We start from the raw sequence: 22,015 nt of genomic DNA, 5'->3' as shown, positions 1-22,015 counted from the left end.
AGCATCTGGCGGAGGATTAACATACATACATGTGTATGTATGCGTCACGTATATATTTACTGCAAATGGTGGGGATCATTTAGTGCCCGAGATGGGAGACCTGAAGTCAGGTTTTGAAGAGGTGGATGGCGTGAGGCTCGGCTACCTCATCATTAAAGGAAAACAAATGTTTGCCCTCTCCCAAGTCTTCACGGATCTGCTGAAAAACATCCCGAGGACGACCGTGCACAAGCGCATGGATCATCTGAAAGTGAAAAAGCACCACTGCGATCTGGAGGAGTTGAGGAAACTCAAGGCGATCAACAGCATTGCTTTCCACGCAGCCAAATGCACGCTCATCTCCCGGGAAGACGTGGAAGCGCTCTACACCTCCTGCAAAACCGAGCGCGTGCTCAAAACCAAGCGCAGGAGGGCCAGCCGGGCCCTGGCTGAACAGGCGCCGCCGCCAGAGCGCGCCGCCTCCGCCGCCAGCCCCCGCCCGGCATTTTGGAAGGACAAGCACCAACTTTGGCGGGGCCTGAGCGGAGCCGCGCGACCCCTGCCAATCAGCGCGCAGTCCCCGCGCCCCACCGCCGCCGCCGCTGCCGCGCGCCCTGCCGCCCAACTACCTCAGATTTTTAGCAAATACCCGGGCTCTGACTACCCGGAAATTGTGCGCTCGCCTTGCAAAGCCCCTCTAAACTATGAAACTGCCCCGCTCCAGGGAAACTACGTCGCTTTTCACTCGGACCCTGCTTACTTTCGGAGTCTGCTGTGCAGCAAGCACCCGGCCGCCGCCGCCGCCGCCGCTGCTGCTGCTGCCGCCGCCGCGGCCGCTGCCTACTACCAGGCGTCTGCGGCCGGGCCCCAGCCCAAGACAGTGGCGAGCGCTGCTGCGCCGGTGAGCCTGACCTACCGGTGCAAGCGCAAGCGCGGGGGCGCCAAGGATTGCCTGCTTGCGCCCCATGTCGGTGCCCGGCGCCTACTACTGCTTCCCAGGTCCTACAAAGCCAAGGCGGCAGCGGCTGCAGTAGCCGCCGGGGCCACTTGCCTGGAGAGGTTTCATTTGTTGAACGGCTTCTGCCCTCCTCCCCACCACCACCACCACCACCACCACCATCACCATCACCACCACCACCACCATCGGGCCCAAGAGCCGCCGCAGAATCACCACCCCCCTCACCACCACCGGCCGCAGCCCCATCTGGGCAGCTTTCCCGAGAGTTGTAGCAGCGATTCTGAGTCCAGCTCCTATTCGGACCATGCCGCCAATGACTCGGACTTTGGCTCCAGTTTGTCGAGTTCCAGCAACTCTGTGTCCTCGGAGGAAGAGGAAGAGGAGGAGGAGATCGAGGAGGAGGAAGAGGAGGAGGAAGAGGAAGAGGGGGGCAGTGGGGCCACAGACTCCAGTGAAGTCAGCTCGGAGGAGGAGGACTCGTCCTCGGAGTCGGACTCCAGCTCTGGCTCTAGCCAAGTGTCAGTGCAGAGCATCCGCTTCAGGCGCACCAGCTTCTGCAAGCCTTCCAGCGTGCAGCAGGCCAACTTCTTGTACCATCTGGCCTCCGCCGCCGCTGCAACCAAACCCTCTGCTTTCGAGGATGCCGGCAGACTTCCCGACCTCAAAAGCAGTGTCAAAGCGGAGTCGCCAGAGGAGTGGAATCTGCAAAGCTGGACTTCCAAAGTGTCTCCGGTTTGCTGCCCAGCCAGCCTGGGGAGTTGTTTCGCAGAGATAAGGAACGATAGGGTGTCTGAGATTACATTCCCACACTCTGAAATTTCCAGTACAGTAAAGAGAACTGACCTGACAATTAACTGCCTGGCGGAGGGAGCCTCTTCACCTAGCCCAAAGACAAACAATGCATTTCCACAACAAAGAATACTCGGAGAGGCTAGAAAATGCCTACAAGCAACTCCTGCTACACACTGTGCAGATAACGACACAATAGCTGCTAGGTTTTTAAATAATGATTCTTCAGGAGCCACAGCAAACTCGGGAAAAGATTCCAAAATCTCTAATTGTAATGAATTTGCTGCGGATTTGCTCTCTTTGCAAACTGATTCTGAGGTGGATATAGCAACAACAAAAGCCGAGAGTCTGTGCACTGACACTTGCGACAAGACATTGCCATTTCTGCACAATATTAAAATCAAAGTAGAAGACAGTAGTGCTAATGAAGAATATGAACCTGACCTTATTACAAATAAATTAAAGTGCGAGTGCAATGATACAAAGGGTGAGTTTTACAGTGTGACTGAAAGTAAGGAGGAGGACACCTTGCTAACCACAGCCAAGGAAGGTTTTGCATGCCCTGAAAAAGAAACACCTTCCTTAAATCAACTGGCTCTGAGTCAGGGTCTTTCATGCACTTTAGGTTCTCCAAAACCTGAGGATGGGGAATATAAATTTGGTGCCAAGGTGAGAAAAAATTACCGGACACTTGTATTGGGAAAGCGACCTGTACTTCAGACACCTCCAGTCAAACCAAATTTGAAATCAGCTAGAAGTCCTCGTCCTACAGGTAAAACTGAGACACATGAAGGAACACTGGATGATTTTACAGTTATAAATAGACGCAAAAAGGTAGCCAGCAATGTAGCATCAGCAGTGAAAAGGCCATTTAATTTCATGGCAAATTTTCCTTGTCCACCATCACTCATTATTGGGAAGGATGGGGATTTGTGGCCAGCGTATTCCTTAAACACCACTAAGGACTCCCAACCTCCTCACAAGGCCCATCCTATATGGAAATGGCAGCTGGGCGGTTCTGCAATACCTCTTCCACCTAGTCACAAATTCAGGAAATTTAATTCATAAAAATGTTTTGGAAGATATTTTCTTGAATCATATTACCTTCCTTTTGTTGTAAACTGCACAGGATGGTTTGTACAAGTCCATTAATGTGTTACACCCCTTTTGGAGTCCTGGTTTATCACATTTTGAAGACAGAAATCGGATTAATTTTTTTTTCCATTGAGTTGGGTTTTTGTTTTGTTTTGTTTTTTTTTAAAGTAGCGTGGGGGGCGGGGTGGGAGAAGGGTTGGTTTACATTCCACAGACTACTTCAGGCTAAAGACTCAAGTAAAACTCAGTTATTACGTAGAGCTGGAACACTTTACTGTTTCAATGCTAATGCATGAGTCAGAATGGACTCAACTGCAACGGGTTTGGTTTGAACCTCAATTCAACTGCTACAAATAAATGTCAAAAGGTTGAATAATAAATATTACAATGAGCCATTAAGTTTATGCACTAGATTTCAGACCTGCAAGTGTAACTGTTAATTCAGTGAAAGTTTGTTAAGTTTCATGGTTACACATTGAGATAACAAGAAATTCTGTAAGCCCCAGTTCTTTTCTGGAGCTCTTGTTTGTGGGGTATCTTTTCCCTTTTACTCCTTAACCCCTCTCCAAGAGTAGTTGCACTTAACTTTTTTTTTTTTTTGAGTGGAAAGATTGGGGTGTGAATCCTGCTTGAGTGCTATAAAAGCTGCCTCATATATACTGAGTGAAATAAATACAGAATTACTTTTCCCCCTCTTTTTTCCCCAATTCATTTTACTTTCACAGCCACTCCTTGCCATTGGAAAAGTTCTTTTTGTGTTTTCACCCAAGGCATTAAATGAAGTAAATTTTATTCACTATTATCCTGCTTACCTTGTCTGGACATGACACCTCAATCTTGCAAAACAACTAAAAATTTTCTCTTAATAGCAGGATCTTTTATGACATAACTCTTCATAGTTACAAACTGGTAAATATAACCAAGGAAAAGAAACATAGAGATCAGGATAGTAAGACTAACCCAAATAAAGATAACCATTATTTCAGGGCTTTTTGGTAACACAACTCAGGCATTTGGATTTTATTACCTTTTACTTTTTCTACATCTCTCTGAACTTCTGTTTTCAGACCATCCTGTGTATAAGCAGGAGAGTTTCTACTGCAAGTGACAATCAGAGGTGACTATCTATATTTGCACTTAAAATCAAACTAGTTCAACATGCAGATGGCTAGGGTCTAGCCCTTGGTAAGGGCCATGCTGGTGTACTATGTTGTGATGATGGAAGCAGTAAATCAAAATTATGAAAATGTGCACTGTTGAAAAGCATGCTTTAGCTTTATTTTCAATTAAAAACACTGTTTAAAATTTCTGGTTCCATACATTTCTACTTATTCCAGATTGAAGAACGACTAACAAGAGTGAATGGTTTTGTTGACATTTTCACTTTTAATGTTTTGCTTAAAAGAAATGTATTTATGGGGAGTAGTGTTTTGTTGTAATACAATGTGATGAAGGCCAGTCAGGTTCTGTGCAAAACTCTGGTGAATTTCTTCCTAAACAACAACAACACTTTACAAACGTACTACAAATCAGGTGCAAAAAGTTTCAGAAATTGAGGGAATTAAGAAATTGAAGCAGAGATAAGTTATTATTTTAATACTTGAACCTAAGAATTGTTGTTCCACCACCCCATACTCTGTCAAATTATATATCAGATTCTTGCCATCTTAAACCTAAGATGTTACATCTATAGATCATAAATCACAAAACAAAACACCAATGAACTGTTTAGTGTGTAAATTTAAGTCACTGTTTCTCATAGAAATTCAGTCTGATATTTCCCCCCCCCCAATCCTTTTAATTCCTACTCCCTTTGAAACTTTCTTTTGTCTATAAATGTTTCGGATAGATCTGGATGGTCTCAGCCATAATTGCTGTATATGCTCTGTGGTTTTCCTCTTATTGTAAAGGACAGAGGCTGAGAATACCTGCATCCAAATACATTTGGATGGAGTAAACAGATGCTTTGAACTACCTCCCTTCCTTTCCTTCTTGAATGTTGCCAGATGTAGGCTCACTGTATCCTTTTTTTTTATTGGCTTGGTAGATATGGCCAAAGCAAAAAATCTAATGATGTTATCCTTTAATTCATGTTATAATATCATTCCAAAGACCAGTACATGTTATAGTTTAAGTCCCAGAAAATGGAACAATTGGTTCCTCAGTCTTAATTCTTTCTTATTTGGAAGACAATATAGAATTTGGGTGGAGTGAACAGCCCTGAAAAATCAACCTGTAAAAAGTTTGACATACATACTTTAGAAGTCTGCAATTTCTACTCTCTTTAATTACTCTAAGTCAAGAAAGTTCAAAATATGGTTACTTCCATATTTAGACCAGAACTTTTCTTTTTGGCTATCATTGTACTTAAATTATAAATGGGGAATATTTTTTAAATCTAGAAGATCCTGGGTGTGGGAGAACTGGGGAGATAGAGGAAGTCTAATTTAAAACAAATATACCCTATGGAATTTCTGGCGTAAAATACGGGCCTCCAGCTTTGACACTTGGTCTCCAGACCTCAGAGAATCAATAGTTTCAGTTTAGCAACTGGAGAATGAGCAGCATGGACGCTGAGGCATTCCAGAGTGATACCATCAAAAGAAAAGAAATTAAATAGTCAACACAAATTTCACCCAACAATACTACTATAAGTCAACCAACCACAGTAAAATCTGAGTTGGGACTTCTATTAGCCAAGTGTACAAAATAGCATGCAGTAACTTGAAATACAAGGTATTCTCTTAATTTCTGGTAGTATCTTAGCTGTTTTCCCATTCTGATGTGGAAGTTGTTCGCAGTAGAGTATATTTTTGGTTTTTTTATGATTAATGACAATATATAGCTTTTCTAAACTACTATAAAAATCTCCATTTGTTAAAGAACTTAAGCCTTGCTGATGGAAAAAAGAAAACCTAACTCTCTTGCTAGATTGCATTTTTATATGTAAAATTTTTCAGGGAATAGAATTTTTAAAAAAATTTTAGGTTATATATCTCTAAAGACATGATTCCTATGTCTAAAGCTCAACATTCACAGATATGAAGGAGATGTAGAAGAAAGGCTCTTTCTCTGATTTGTTGGGGAAATAGATTTTTGGCTTTTTGTAAAAGGTATTTCCTGATAAGAATGTGAAATGAAGATTTTTCTTTTTTTTTTTCAAAGAGATACTTGTACTAGGTCTTCCACTGTCAGGTTCATAGAAAATGGAGCTTATTCCTTTCACTTTTTAAAATGGATATTCTCTTCTCTTGGCTTGCTTGATTACAGTGGAATAATCTCAATAATGGTTGTTTATTTTAAAATCAGCACAGAGCCATCACTAAACAGCAATAATACAAACTAGATGGACTGGTGTGTCGATTTCTGTCTTATTCTTGTGTGGATGACTTTGAATGGTATAGGAATTCCTCAAAGTTCTAGCCAACAAGAGTTGGAAGTTTCTGCAGAAGAGAGTGAGTGATATTTTTTTTTTTTGCATTCAGGAAGAGCTGTAAAGACTTAATTCCTCAAAAGCATTTATTTTTCCTTTCAAAGAAAACAAAACAAAAATCTCCCATGCCATATATATATATCAATAGCTTCTACATAAGATAGAAAATGTGGTGAGTTTTGCTTCATCTTGAAAATAACTTCCTGCAGAAAATGAAGTGAAAGAGGGAGTTCCCAGAGCTAAGATGTAATTACCTCCAAATGGGGGTGGGGGGATTAAAAGCTTCTCATCAACTAACCTCAGGGAATTGGCCAGGAGGAACAGGGAATCTACCTTAGGGAGTCCATTCTGTCACCCAAGTTATTCCCAGAATTTTCCATTTTCTGTAAAAAATAAGTATTTTTAATGTTAGTTTTGGTTTTAATTTGTTCTCTAGGCCAAAGGGCACATTGCAGACTACCCTGGGATAGGGGTGGGAGGGCATAGGGCAGATCTAGAAGGTTGGGGAGGGCTGAATTTTACCTGTTTGGCAGGCCATCTTTTGCTTAAAAAAAAATGAGGGGGACCCAACTATCATTCTTTGCTCATGCCCTAGGCCCCGCTCCTCTCTCGCTCCTTTTCAAATTGTGGCGGCCTCACAAGCTCCTACTTTAAAAGGCCTGAGATGTTTTGCATGAAGCCCTCACAATAGGGGTTGAGGGAATTGACAGTTTCAAAAACAAGGCGTTCAGTCCTTTCCAGCTGCTGGGCCAGCTCTCTTGCACCAACTTCTTGTTCCTCTCTGCTGGTGGCGTTCTCGCGAGCGAGCAGCCTCCCCCAGCCCCGCCAGCTAGCGCTCCGGACAGCTCCACCCCGCCCCCAGGGTGTGTTTGTAAACAGGGGTCAGTGTCCAGGGGTTGCTTGGTGCGGTTGGGCCCAGTGCGCTCGAAAGGAAAGCTGAGGACCGCCGAGTGAATGAGGAGTTGCAGGCGATGTGTGGGCTCTGGAACTTTGTAGGTTTCGGGTTCACTTTCCCAGAGCTCTGGGCGCTGCGATGACCCGGGCCAGCTCTCTGGCCTGGACACTGCCACCACCAGAGGAGAGATGTTTTAATATCGCCATTTTGCACACTGGCAAACATTTCTTTGTGACTTTTTCCCTCCTGCCCAGTTCTTGCTTTTCTCTGAATTTGTGACGCTGTCACTCCCCCTGGGGAGGAAGAGTTGTCACCCTTTGGCCCAAGCCCCTCAGGCGGCCTCCTGCTCGTCTGGGGCAGCCTCACATCAAAGCGCCCTCGTGGCCAGGCCCGCGGGAGAAGGGGGTGGCCGGGGCGCGAGGCCTGCCATGGTCTGCTCCCCTGATCAACCCTGGGTGGCTGGAAAGTCTGCCCTCATTCTGTGCTTCTTTTTTGTGTTCTGAAGTAATCTCTCACCCCAGCACACGCTGCCGCCTCGCCATTTCTCACCTTCTGAGTTTAGGCTTCATCTACTCTTGTTAAGGCCAGTGTATTTTTTTTGTATTGGCGAAGGGCAGGCCAAGACCTCCAAAATATGTGCATGGAACGCAAGTGGCAAAGAGATGGGACTTCTTACCCTTGGTCCTGAACGCCTTCAGGGAAGTGACCAGAGGCCCAGAGTCTGAGAGGAGAGCAGGCAGACAGGGCTGGAGGAACTCCCAAGATAGGAGAGACATGATGTGGCAGGGGCTTACTTTCTTTGGCGTGGTGCATCCCCAGCCCTAGAATCTCTCAGTGCATCTGAAAGTGGAAATGGTGACCTGGAAATGAGAAACGTGAGACAGTGACCTGGAAAACCACCCTTGGCTAGTGAGATTGGAGTGCAGCAACGCAAACAAAGCTGCTACTTGAGAAAGAAGGGAAATAGAGGTGCACCGCAGATAGGTCACAGGAAAGTGCAACAAGCTTGTTTTTCCCGGGTGTTTAAAATGCAGCCCCAGTTGTAAAGTGTGTGAAATTACGCACTGGTCTCTTAAAGAGTGCCTAATTTATAGTAAATAGCAAGGTCTTTGTAAATGGCTTTATTATGTTGTTTCTTGTTAATTGTTGAGAAAATCCCCATTGTTGAGTGTGAAAGGCTTTATGAGCTAACCTGGTCCTCGGCGTAATCAGAGGGCAGTAAATGGCCACTCGGCCTGCGAGGCGCAGTGCAGAAGCAGGACTGTGTAGAAGCAGGAGCGGGCCTCGAGTGCCGCGCAGACGGGAGACCGCTGGAACCGGGCTCGGAAGAAAAGTGGCGAAGGTTTCCGGGCTTAATACATGACAAAGCAGATTTTGGGCTCGCGGGCCCCAAAACGCAGCTTCATAAGTGCTGCTAGGGAATTGAGGTCCGAAAGGAGAGGGGAATCCAGGCTTCCTTAAGGGTCACAGCCCTCAGGGTGTTGAGGCCTCCAACACAGGCCAGCGGGGGCTGGGCGCTCATTTGACCTGCACTGGGCTGGGGTTCTAGGATTTTGTCTCTAGTTTTCCTCCTGCGTGGAGCTCGGGCTCAGGCCGGTTAGAAAACACCCTAAAATGCTGGGCCCTGGGACTGGAGGGTCTACTAGCATAACAGGCTCAGAGAGTGCTTCAGACCCCTGCCTGTGCCTCCTTGTCTTTTGTTTAAAGCTTTTCATCTCTCTCTTCCTCTATCTCACACACCCCCTCATACTCCATTAGAAACCTGAAATGGGCTTGGAAGGCAAAAGAAATAAGAGAAAAGGTTTTGATTTTGTTTAAGTAATTACTTTAGTCTCTGATAAAGGATTCCTATCTCCTTTTCCCATCTCCTTCGGTTCTTTCCAGCATGTTGGGACCTGGGAAGAGGATGGACGAAGTAGGCAGGCACTGGGTTCATTTGCTTAACTTTGAGGCTAGGACCTGGGCAAGTCCAGCAGAAAGAGGGAGGGCAGTGAGGGTGTTTCTAAGCTCGGACCCACGCGGCCTTGGTTAAGACTTCCAACCCAGTGGTTGGGGGAAAAGCAGCAACTGTCTTCCTGCAGCCTCTGAGCTCTGACAGTGCTGCTCCAGGCAAGACGATTTGTTCTTGAGCTTATGTTGGTGTAAGAAAACCTGAGTGAGGTGGACTTATGTGTGAAGGAGTGGACATTAGAAAATGCAAATCACAAGGAAATGTTAATTTCAATCAGAAAAACCTATATTCAGCTATCATTCTTTCATTCTAAGATGGCCCTCTGCTTGCGTACTCTTGCTCTCTAACCAAATTAGCTATTACGTGAAATCCCCTTGGGTTTAAAGCACTTGTTTGGCGGATTCTCCTACAACACATATTAACTATGCACTTTCTGGTATTCCTCCTCTGACTATCCATGCCTCTACCTTCTTTACGGAGAGTATGATACATTTAATTTTTGCTCAATCGATGTGTGGATGCTAGAATAACACAACCTACACTTCTGCAATGGAGGCTGTTTTCAAAATTGAGTTTAGGGATCAATACTAAGTCGAAACACACCAAATTGCATAAATTCACCAAATTCAAGCCTTGGGCTTCCAAGCCCCTTTCCTGACTGATTAACGCACTGTGAGGCGATAATTGCACTTCCACTGCTTCTGCCTCTCAAAACAGGATGTTTTCATCATCTGTACTTGGTTTTCCCTAAAGATCACGCCAGTTTGCTTGGAAAAACAAGATCCAAAAAAAAACCGTGTAGAGATAAACCCCGCTGTCTGTGGCTTCCATGCTTGTTTCTGCTCTTGCGTTCTCACGCCATTCCCATTTATTTTCTTCGGACTTAACAGCAGCATCTCAAAGTGCCATGGTGGGTGCACAGAAATGGTTTACCAAATTGCATTAATGTTTTACTGGAGCAGTCCTCTCCCAGCCACTACTAGGCAACTAGTGCTTTTTCTTTGGCCAGAGATAGGCTGTCTGGGCTGCAGCACAGCAAGCTCTCTATTCTTTTTCAGAGGAGGCCATGGCTACAGGGTCGACTGATGCCTTACTGGGGGAAGGGCCGTCGTTCCCCTTAGAAGAGACATGTAAAGCCAAGTAATGAACGAGGCAGTACCCCTGGGGGGGGGGGAATTGGAGACCCTGGTGCCAGCATACCTGCGTGTGAGCAGAGTCCAACAGTCCAAGTTGCTGGGGTGCTAGGTTATCCCTGATTTATTAGTTCCTGCTTCCTGAGTATTCCTTCAGGTTAGAAGAGTGGAGAAAGACAGAAAGAGGTAGAAAGATAATGTTAGGCAGACTAGGGGCTCTGCAGAAGATCCAGTTACTCATCTAATCAGTGCCATCAATGTGTTTGTGTTTGACCCTTCTTCGGTGAAACAGGTTTGGCAGTCAATAGACTTCAAGATACTAAAGTCTCCTAAAATATTACTAATCTAAGAGGGAGCACCAGTTCCCACATAGGTTTGCAGAAGCCTTTCCCAAGTCCGGATGCAAAGAAGGAAGGAAGGGAGGGAAGCCAAAAGGAAACTGTCTGAGTGGCTGCCTGACTTCTTCCCCAAGCCACCAAGAAAACAAATAAATAAACACACTTGGAATTCTCCTGGAAACTGGGCTGTTGAAACACACATAGGACACCACACCGGAAGGTTGGAATAAAATTTCCATTGTTAATGTTTGTGCTCTTTAAGAACAGTTCCATTTAGCACTAAGAAAAATACAATATTTGTGCTAAGTGATGATGAGCAGGAGAGGAGAAAAACAGTATGGAAGGGAAAATCATTCAGCATAGCCTCTCTCACCTTTTCCTCTGAAAGTTAGTTATGATAAAAATATATGTAAGAGATGTTAAGAATACAACTTGGCCAGGAGGTTAGGGGTTTCAGTCTCTGAAATAACAGGAAAGGACCTAGAATTCTTGCATTTCTTAGGCATAAGGACACAGTTTATAATCATTCTCTGTCATGTCTCTTTCTCTTTTCTCCCCCTCTTCAAATGAATCCTCTGATTGTCAGTGATGCAAATGTTTTAAGTGGAAGATTAGTTTTCTTCCCTTACTTTGGTTGCAAATATGCAGATCACTAGATGCTGTTAAGCTTTCAGAGACCTAGTTATTATTATATCTATTAAAACTAAAACCTACTTGATACAGTAGGAATTGCAATGAACATATTTTTTTTACTTTTTCCTTTTTTATTGTTTTATCTTTTTCTCACACTCTCTCAGCCATCACCCCCCACCCCTCACCCCCAGCATCTAACCTTTGCACCCATATGAAGGCTTTGTGGGGAAATACCAATAATACTTAGTAATACTTTCACCAGAGGTGGAAAAAAGGTGAGATCTGGACTTAAACCAATGCTGACAGAGGTGGTGTGGGAGTCTTCAGTGACCCTGAGCTTTCTTGCTGGGTGAGGGGCCAGGGCTTCCCAGGCCCTTGTCCCCAATGTGCTGTACTATTTCAGTTAGGCTGTAAAAAACAAAGGGTGTCTCAAGACCAGAAGAGTTCAACTCCATAAACACATGGCTATGGTTCTAACATGGAGTATACTGTCAGAAGCAAATGTAAAGAGACATTTAATTTTATTCCAAGTATTATACATCAAGTGGCAAATTGGTCTTCAGAAAGCCAATTTTTAATCTATTTCTGTTATAATACATTCTTTAGCAACTTCTAACATTAACATTGAGAGTTAAAAGAGCTTAACTCTGGTAATATATCTGAGTTTAGAACTGGAGATGGTACTTTTTTAATAAAGAAAGAATTTTAAGTAAAAGAGCTTGGTTAATAGTTGAATTGTTTAATTGTTTTGTGATCTATTAATTTTAAGAAAAATAATAAAAATTTTAAAGTAATTTTTAAAATAGACATTTAACATCTTTATATATTTTAAGTTAGACAGTACAGCAAGAAATTAGCAATACTCTTGACATCTTCAAAAAATGTACATCTTTGAATATCAACATTTCATATTAAATATTTCAGTCTGTGGTTTGTAACCTAAGACTATTATTAAATGAGAGAGAAATACAGCTTGTTTTGTTGTCTTTAGAAGGTTGCCAGAGCTCCTCAAATCTTATCCTTTGTGTTAGTTTCTAACTAGTTTATCTGAATAAAATGTGGTCTTGCTTAGCATGTGGTATACATAAGATGATTTTTACATAGATTAGAAGCATCTTGATTATGACTTTCCTATCTCTTGCTATTTTGAACCAGTACTTTAGTGCATAGTTCAAGTTTTATATTAAAGGTGATCTACTTCAAGAAAAAAGTGCACAGGTGATTATTATTAAAAAGAAAAGTGAAAAGCATGAATTTTAAAATAAATACTGGTAAGACCATTGATCCCACTTACTCGCTATAATGTGAATGGAATAATTATGGCTGTTCTATTGACATGGTGTCTTGGTTTCTTCATTCAGGATCTTGGCCAAAGGAAAAGCATGTCAATGTATAAAATTCTAGCCAAAGATAAGCCATTACAATAGAAATTTTGATGTGCAAAGTCTCATTGAAGCCAATGAAATTGAGTGTAATATCCATACTGCATTCTCATCTGCTTGCTCCAGGATTTAGTATGCAGCTCTGCATTGAAATGAGATTATGCATATAAAATGCCAGTATAGAATACAATGCCCAATAAAACATTAGAAAAGCAACTTACAGCCCATACACATAGTCTTTACTTAAATTTGAACTTCATGTGCAAAATAAACCAGAACACTATCAGAATACTAAATCTACAAAAATTTCTCCATTCGGGTTTTTCCTGCTTCTTTCTGCATGATTCTCCCCCCCCCCCCACCCCGAATCTATCCAAACACAATTCTTTTAAGGGCACTCTTCAAATCATCTAACAATTCCCAAAGGGTATTCCAGGAGTCTCCTAAAGTATCTTTCTAAATTAAAAAGCCCCAAACAATTTAAGTGTATTTTTGAACAAAGAATATCAGAAGGCATTTTGGACTTGCAAACCTATGAGTATGTAAAAAGAAGAAAGGGAGCAGAGAGAAAACACCCCCACAGTGGATTACAAGGTTATGGGACAGGTCACTAGAAAAGGGAAATAAAACTGAATGTTGGGTTTGCCTTGTAAATTATGCACCTTTGAGGGAATGAGGTTTAAGGTCTCTTCATTCTGCACCCCCACCCCATCCATTTTGCTATTAATTCTTAACTCTTGGTAGGCAGTTCTTTAATGAGGTTGTTTGTGGCAGGTTAATTTTCTCCAATCTACTGAGCTCCTCATTTTCCCTTTTAAGTGCAGGGCTGCCTAGAGCTTTAAGTATTCGCCATCCTAGAAGAATACAGAATAAACGTGAAGTTGCCTGGCTGAGAATTAAAGGCATTATATGGACAGATAAACAGAGGGCCCAGACAGATGGGAGTGGGAGGGTAGAAGCCAGGCTGAGTTGAGGGCACGAGGGAGAGAGAATTCGGTCTTAGGAGAGCAATGACCCTGAGAGTGTAATATATTAAATATTGCAGCGATCGATTTCAATACCCCAAGTGGACACGGGAATAAAAATTCACCAACAAGCTGAAGTGATTAGGGATGCTTTGTTGTGAGGGGGGAAAAATGTGATTTTCTTCAGATCCTTTTTGTTCAGGTTAGAAGAGGCATAGACAATCCACGTCTAAGCCCTAGACTCCCAGTTTGAGATATAACCCTAAAGGTTAGTCATATCTCGATGGTGCTTCTGCGTAGTGAAAAGATGGGCCTTTGTGCCAAGGAGGATTAAATATCAACCACAATTATGGGCTGGTCACTCTAGGAGCTTTCCTTCCAAATCAGAGAAAAGTACATTTTGGAGAGCCTTTTCCTTTCCTATGGGTTAGTCTTTGTTTCAGCTCTGGGACAAAGCAGTTGGTTTTGTATAATTCTTCTTTCATTAAAATCCAGGGGGAAATGTACAATATGGTTTGCAGAAGGTTGATTTGCAATAACAAGACATAAAAACAGCCTAGTCTGAATATTAGAATGGAGAGAAAGATTTTTGAAATGTCATTCTGGGGCTGTAGTCTGAAACTGTCATGTATATGGACACAAATATCTACTACTGCACATGGTTTCAGAATTGTTTGGGATTTTCTGATTCCTCCTGGCCCCTCACCTCTTCTAAACCTAGCTCTTAGGCATTTATGCTATGGACTGTGCTCCTCTCAGTACAGGAATCTGCTCAGGGATTTGGGGTAGTCACTGTAGAGGTTGCTTGGAGCAGGGTGGAGCAGGGGGGCTGGCGATTGTTTTCAGTCACAGCTAATGGGCAAAGCCTGGGCTCTTCACACTGGGGACACCAAGTCTGTGGCTAGGGAAACACTGCAGGATGCCTGTATGCTGATGCAGCAGTAGTAGCTGCCACAGCTACCTCTTTCTGTGTGACTACTACAAATCTGGAAAAGAAATATAGCATTATACAAAGAATTTCTTTAATGAGGATGAGTTCCTCAGGGTGAATGTGGGTTGTGGCTACTGCTCAGACCTTTCTTATCCTCCAACAGATCTTTTCCTATGCATGATATTCCTCCTCACATACTAGCCTGGATTTTGAAAACACATTCCTGCCTATTCCTTCTATTAATCCAGCAGCTAATTTTTATTTTGCTCTGGTGGTACTGAGTGGAAATAAACTCAGAAGGTCTGAATCTGTCTGGAATTGCAGAGTTAGGCAAAAGCAAATTATCCACATAGGCGTTTCTGTATCAGCACCCTTCTTTCTCTAACTTCTGTCTTTCATCTTCAGCTTTCTCTAGTCATCTAACTCCCATTTGGAGTTTGGTCCTAAGGACTAGTCATATTTCTACTCGAGGATATCCTTACCAGGGAATAACAGGAGAAGGAACCCTAAACTTCCCCCATTTCTTTGGAATCTAATTTGAACTAACCAGGGTTGGAGGCTGAGATTGGTTGAATAATTACTTCCAGCAACCTGAAACTCCTAGACTTTCCATGAATTAACTGTCTATGGGGAGAGTATTCTGCCCATAAAAATAAAGCCGTTTATCTTCCTAAAACTAGATAACTCCTCTTTTTAGGTTGGAAGGAGAGGTGGGTTAAGTTCATTTAGGTATAAGAGCAAAATATTACTTTAAAAAAGCTTTTTGAGATACTAACAGTATTGAAACAAGTTATCTCTCTCGAGTGTAGAGAAGGCTGGATTAGGAAAAATTTGTCAAAGAAAGGAATTACACTGTTTTGCTTTGGTCCTTTTGATACTTCAAAACTCTCTGCATCTCCCTGCCTTCATTTTTATTATTATTTAAAATGCCAGGAAGAATAAGCAAGCTGAAAACACCCACACTGATAGTCTTTTCGTAAGAGAGTCGGCTGAAGGTGACAGAAGGCCTGATGGTTGTATCTAAGCAGGTGGTACAGTGCAGAGATTCCAGTTCACATGTGTCTGAAGGGTAATTTGGAGAAAAAGAAACTTCCTGAGGGAAACAGGGAGAGATGCTTATGGGGTCTCTTTGTTCCCCAGGCCATGGGGAACAGGTTCTGAGTCCAGAACTTGGTTCCTGGGATTCTGAAAGCTGCCCTGGTGTAAGAGAACCTGTTGCTTGCAACTGCTCAGATGACCTTCAGGCCTTTGTCTTTCCTGTTAGGTTGGGCCCTCCCTGGGTTGCTGGATTCACCTGTCACTATGCTTACTGCCCAGGGACCCTGACAAACTTCTACAACATGTGTCTGGATAAGGGCATTTAAGGTTCACTGATTTGTGTGTAGAACTTTGCAAAACAGCAAATAAGCGAAAAAATTTGTCTATTCTTGCCAAGGAGACATACAAGTCCACACTTACACAGAAGCATGAGAAAAAGAAGAAAAAAAAATCCCTCTCTTCTAGTCAAAATCATCACTGTAATCTCCAGAACAATTTTATTTCCTCAGCAAATACTCTGGCTACTCTAGCCCAGGCCTCAAAAAGGTCAAGAACTGGATCGAGCTTAAGAGCAGGAACGGGGGTGGAAAGTGAGAAGAGACAGGCCCTTTGCAAAGTCGCAGGTGAGGGTTAGGCTGCAGCGGTACAGTGGGCTTCACCCAGGCTGAACTAACAGGCTGCAGGAAGGACACTGTATGTGTTCCCTTCGCCTTGTGGAAGAGTTTATGTTTCCTAGAGAGTGTGTTGTTTTTTTTTTTTTCCCCCCCCCCCAGGAATTCGCACTGCTCGTCTTCTGACAAGCTAGTTTGCTGGTGGCCCCTCTTGCAGAGCTGCACAGTCTGTGGAAGACCCTAGGCCTCTGGGCCACGGTGCTTGGCAGGCCTCTAATCTCCAGCCTTTCCCGCTTGCTGTGAAAGGGAAAAGCGTACGCTCTCCCAGCCTGCCTCGGGTCCTGCGAGTTGGAGGTGTGTTTATGCATAGAGAGGCAAGATTCCTTCCTTCCGGAGTAGTCAGGCAAACCTGGTCCAGATGAGGTCAGCGGGACAGGGCTGTTCTCGGGAGGTGTCCTCTGCAGTGAATACGTGTTTGCTGTGAACCCAAAGCCAGCAGAGAAAAATCAGGCCCTCCAGCTTTTCCTCTTCCCTCCAAAGGGGTTAGAACTTTTGAACTCTTTAAAGTGATCGATCTTTTCCCAATCAGAGAGCAACTCCACCCCCTGTCCACAGCCCAGTGGCTTTCCCTGTCACCTCCGCTCCAAGTGTGCACGGAGAACGCGTGAGGCGCAAGGGTTCCAACTTCGGATATGTGTGCTGCATACACTGGCATTTGTGTATGAATGTCAAACCCACTGACTTAGCGCTTGAGTGGTTGTTGAGATTCTTCGTGGATCCTGATGTGAAATCCTATGTTAAGGATTGGTTTGCGCCTTCTTCTACACGGTTGTTTTTGCAGGAGAAGGGCACAAATCGTCCCAGGAAGCCGTGACAGCAGCCTGCTCACCTCCAGGGAAGCTCTCGTAGGAGCTGGGCTCCACGCTGGGTGTCTTCAGGGAACTCAAGATAAAGGCTTAAAGGCCTCATGAGTTAAGCTGATTATTAATTTGGCCTGTTTGGAGCGAGTTACACATTCAACGCCTTTGGCTTTGGGAATTGTCTGGGAGTTGAGACACAAGCTTAGATGACCCAGGGCTGCAAATGGGAAACTCACGTTGCACAGACTCCCGGGCACGTTGGAGTACTCTGGGCAGACTCTCAGGGCAAAGGTTGGCTCTTTCTCAACCCTCCCCCCAACCCTCCCCCCCCAAAAAAATGTTTAGTTAACAAGTGCAGACTAAACACATTCGTATTAAATGTGCTTGAAAATGGATGGGGCTGAGCGGGGACATATAAGTTGTACCTAGATTTTGGCCCATTTCCCCAATGACAAACCAGGGTGCTTCCAACATGAAAATAGAAATGTTAACATTCGACTGGATGAATTAATTTTTGACAGATTTACGGTATGATTGTCTTTCAAGGAGTATTCATAGGTTCTTTCGATCCAAAGTTCAGCCTAAAGACAGAAATATAAACAAGCACTTTCTCCTTGGCGGAAACCCCTTAATAGTATCTCCCTAAGAAAGATCAGGACACTTTGTGAATTTTCCCCAGATAATGCCTCATATTCCGAATGACTGATCAGAGAACTCTGGTATTGTTAAATAAAATGAGAGGAAGGCGAGTGACGTGGGAGTGGAACAATGGCATTTCTGAATCAGTTTGCTTGATTGACATTTGGGAGCTTCATGACCCCAGGGAATAGGTCTCATTATGGTGAATACACCAAAACATCAACCAAGATTAGAACTCTAGATCCTGTTTTAATCTTATTTCAGTCTAAATTATAGTGGGAAAATATAAAATTTAGGAGAAGAAAATATTCTTTCATATACTGACCTAAAGTTTTAATTGTTCTAAGGGGAAAAATAAAAGTAGAAAACCTATATACCTTTTATCACTTTAGGAGGAGCACTGACAATTAAATAAAATGTATGGGTTTCGTGGGGTATGTACCAAGAATATTAGCATGGTATAAAACAGTTCATAAGTTATTTGGAGAGACACTGTACTGAAGAAATAAGTAGGAAGCTTTATTTTTTTTTTTTTGGCATGTGCAATAAAAATATCCTAACACCCTTGCACTGGATGCAAATCAAGGATCATCAGGACATTGATGTTGAAAAATAATCATATACCTTAAATGTAGGGCCTACATTTTGATTACTAACTAGAACATTTATTTTTTCCCCCCAGGGGGTAATTTTTTCCCTTTTTTTGAATGTCAAAAGTGTTAAAATGTAAACTTAACACTGGAAATTCCAAGACCTGATGTTCAATTCATATTGAAAAAATGGAATGTGTTTGAGAAAACTATTTTTAACAAAACCAAACTGAGATAATGTGGATGGTATATTAAGTGGGAATATAATTTATGGTGACTACATTACATAAAAAATTAATTTTTTTAAAAAGAAATTTATAGCCTAATCTTAGAAACAGGTACAACTGGAAATCTTAAGTATTATCTTTAACTTAACAACAACAAAAAAAACCCCACAGAAAAGACAAAGCTGTGGTATTTATTATAGTCTACTACTTCTTGGAAAGTATGCAATTTAGAGCAAAGGGAATGTAACAGGAACAAACAAAAACACGTTACAAATAATGGAATAGAATAAGTTCCTGCACAATATAAAAGCTTTACTGTCTTCTATTTTGAAAGGTAAATTTTAATGAGAACCTTCGGTGTTGCATGGGAACTGAGAGCCACAGGAATTATTTATGCAGCAAGAAGGAACAAAAATTAATTATTAGGAGCTCAGTAATCACCAAATAAACTCTGAGCTTTGAGGTTAAAAATAGACGACTATCTTCATGTTCAATTATACAGTATCAATTACTAATACAACTGATGTTTCAGTGTCTCTGCTCAACCAGATACCATCTTCTATGGAGCTATCTAGGTATTAATTAATGACTGTTTTATTCTCATTATTCACAAGGAAAAATAGGGGTCGTGTCATATTAAAATTAAGATTATCTTAGTTTATCTGGGCTTTTAAATAAAAATCATTCGAAGCAATTATATTTTGAATTAACAGAGGTAGGTAATTTATCTTGTTATTTTTCGTTCAAAGTCAGGATGAATCAGAAACAAGCAAAGTTTCAATTTGAAGATATAAAGAGCCAAATAAACACGACTTGACTTTTGCAATATTTCCCTTGCTAAAGGAGGAATGAGGAACTGTAAAAGACGTGACTTTGCAAAGTTAAGTCCTTTTTAAAAGACTCGGATCGAAATTCTTGCTATGCAACAAGGATTCAGGTTTGATTAATTTTCTGCAAGCGACGTGACAGCGGTGTTTTAAAGATTAATTAAAATTGAAGTGATACTGAGTAGGAATTCAACCTGCAGAGGCGTCCCTGGCGCCTTAGGGAGCTTTGCAAGGTTGTCCCTAGCCCTAACTGCGGGCTTTCCCGAGCCTGAGACGCAACTCTCCGTTTCCAAGAGAGGAACGCGGAATTTGGCAGGGCGCCCGCTCGGCCGCCTGGCATCCCGAGCTGGCCGCCAGCTCTTGGGGGTGGGGACGGGGTGTGTCCCGGGGAATCCGCAGCCGAGAGAAGCTCGGGCACAGCTCCCGACCAGCCAGTGAGGACCTGAGTCACTCACAGAGGCACGGGGGGAGGGGCAGCCCCGGGCGCACAGCCCAGGGTAGAGTCCGCCTCTCGAGGGAAGATCCAGCTTTGCGATCCGGGTGCGCTGAGACCCCATTCACCAAGGCAAACAAGCCTGGAAGTCGTATGTATGCTTGGCCACAGCGCTGAGGATGTGGAGGGTCCCTTCGCCGCGCAGAGACTGCTCGGTCAGTTCTCGACTCGGGGTCTCCGAGACCACGACGTTCGACCACGTCCTTCCTACCACCCGGCTCACGTTCCTGCCCATCCCCCAACGCCAGGATGCTCGCCCTTCCCACCCTGCGACGCCTTTACGGGAGTAAGAAATTAAGCTGAACACAACTGTAACTGTACTCAAGACACAATTGCGGGAACCCGCCCGGTCGCGCGCGTGTGAGCGGCGATGCGGGTGGCGCGCGAGTGAGGGGGTGGGGAGAGGACGGCACGCACGTAGGACGCGAACTATGGTGTCCCCTTCTTTCCAACTGGGGGTCTTGGGTTCTGACCGTGAGAAGCCGCCTCGTTTCGCTGCCCCAGCAGCCAGGCTGTGCTTGTGGGGCCCTGGGCTGCGCGCCGGCCTCATGGCTACGGCGGCGCAGCGAAACCCAGTCTTGTGCGGCAGCTCCCAAGGGTCGGGCCTAAAACGATCCCCAGGGATCTTTGGCGCCGGGGAGGCGACGTGGTTTCTCTTCCTCTCGCCGCCTCCCCACCTTCTGTGAGACCTCGAAGGTGATGGAGTGGGGCAGGGGGCGGGCATCCTGACCTTAAAAGCTTGAGAATGGGAGCTCGGGAAATCAGGGTCAGAAAAGGAGCTGGATGAAGCAGAGGCAGGGGTCAAAGAGTGAGACACAAGACCCTGTTGGAAAGCGTAGGGAAATGACGGCGAGTCGAGAGTGCTTTCCCCCGCGAGAGGTGTGGGGAGACCTCTTTTCTCAGGAGCTCCTACCCAGCTGCTCCCAACCACCAGAACAAAGGGTCTGGGAAGCGTGGTCCGGGTAGGAGAGCGGAGGTGCGGGAAAGCATGAGGCAAGAGTGAGGGAGTGCACGTTCCCTCTCGCAGCCAAATGCGAGTAAACTCCCTCCGGCAAAAGCCTCACTAGAGGCCGCTTCTAAATCTCGTAGGGCTCGAGTTCCTTACCTAACGGTGGCACTTACTCTCTTCCTTCCCTATTGTACCCACCCCCTCCGTGGACCTAGGCCCGCGAACTGCCAGGCCACCGACTGCGAGGGCGGAACCGCAGGTCAGCAGCGCCCCCTGCAGGTGCCAGGCGCCTCCGCAGCCGCCGCTCGAACCTGACTCTTAAGGTGGAACTGGCTTGGTTCCCCACAGGCGCGTGCATCCTGCTCTGCTCTCAGGCAGCTGCCTTCATTCCACTCGCTGCCGGTCTGTCTCCTTTGCTAAGCTTGCCTGATGTCTAAGACTGCCGGAGTCTGTAAGTCCCTGTTGCTATTTCCTAGATCCTTTGACCTCACTACCTGCAGGAACTTTGGATACCTCGGTATCATTGCGACAATCCAGTTGGATTCTTCTCTGCGGGCTGATATCCGAGGTTTCATAAAGGAAATATCTGGGCTGACTGACTGAAACGACTTTTCTCTAACCTGAAAGTAAACTTTAAAAAAAGTTTATTGAAAGTAGACACCTAAAAAAAAAAAGTAGAATGCCTGCATTAAAACGGTCGTCATGGGCTCACATCTTAAAAGGCTCTTTCGTTACGGTGATCCAGGATGGGACCAGCCTGTTGCGGGAATCTCCTTAGTCGCACACATTCCAAAAGGTCGAGTGCAGATGCCAGTGCGGGAAGCCAGGGAGGAGCGATGGGTTCCGTAGCACTTTGCTCACCTCCTGCGCCCTGGAGGCACTCTCTTCTGCTCACTCACGCTGGGATACTTTATTTTGGTGGTCACCACGAAACAACCGGAAAATCAAAAAGCAGTTTTTCCTTCCTCATTATTTCTTTAATTTAGTAGTGTTTCCGCGCGAACTCATCGTCTTTTGTAAATAAGTGTCCTTTTCAACGAAGGGAAGAATCTTGGGAAAAATCTACAAGTTCTCATTTACTGTCTGAACAGGAAACGAAAAAGGCGACCTGGGTTCCGGCGCCATTCTCAGTAACTTCCATTTCTTTGGCTCTTTGCTCCTCCGCGTCCTGCACAGGGGGTCCGGCAGAGCGGGGCCGAGGCGCTGCACACCTAGCACCCGCGCGGCGGGGTGAGGGTGCAGGCGACTCCGAGATGGCGGGGTTCGGCTGCCCGCATCGTGGGAACCGCCCTTCCCGCC

General features: G+C 44.4%; 1 protein-coding gene and 1 pseudogene across 2 annotated transcripts; both read left to right on the top strand.

The window, feature by feature from the left end:
- SKIDA1 (SKI/DACH domain containing 1) lies at positions 1–2,874 on the top strand. 2 transcript variants are annotated; one of them, XM_006887054.1, is made up of 2 exons: positions 1–787; positions 995–2,874. In XM_006887054.1, exons 1-2 carry the CDS (start codon positions 92–94, stop codon positions 2,792–2,794), a joined length of 2,496 nt encoding a protein of 831 aa, XP_006887116.1. In that variant the 5' UTR covers positions 1–91; the 3' UTR covers positions 2,795–2,874. The 2 variants fall into 2 exon arrangements, with proteins under 2 accessions (XP_006887116.1, XP_006887115.1); XM_006887053.1 differs by having other exon boundaries at positions 92–2,794.
- A 17,736-nt stretch (positions 2,875–20,610) lies between these two features.
- Positions 20,611–21,136, top strand: LOC102856439 (annotated as a pseudogene).
- The last annotated feature ends 879 nt before the right edge of the window (positions 21,137–22,015 follow it).

This window comes from Elephantulus edwardii, unplaced genomic scaffold (assembly GCF_000299155.1).
Source record: "Elephantulus edwardii isolate Elephantulus edwardi_28Jun2011 unplaced genomic scaffold, EleEdw1.0 scaffold00054, whole genome shotgun sequence".
Classification (NCBI taxonomy): Eukaryota; Metazoa; Chordata; class Mammalia; order Macroscelidea; family Macroscelididae; genus Elephantulus; species Elephantulus edwardii.
This window is presented reverse-complemented; position numbering and strand designations above follow the sequence as displayed.

Coding starts and splice junctions, on each gene's coding strand:
- SKIDA1 (XM_006887053.1), top strand. CDS start 92: ATGGGAGACCTGAAGTCAGGTTTTGAAGAGGTGGATGGCGTGAGGCTC.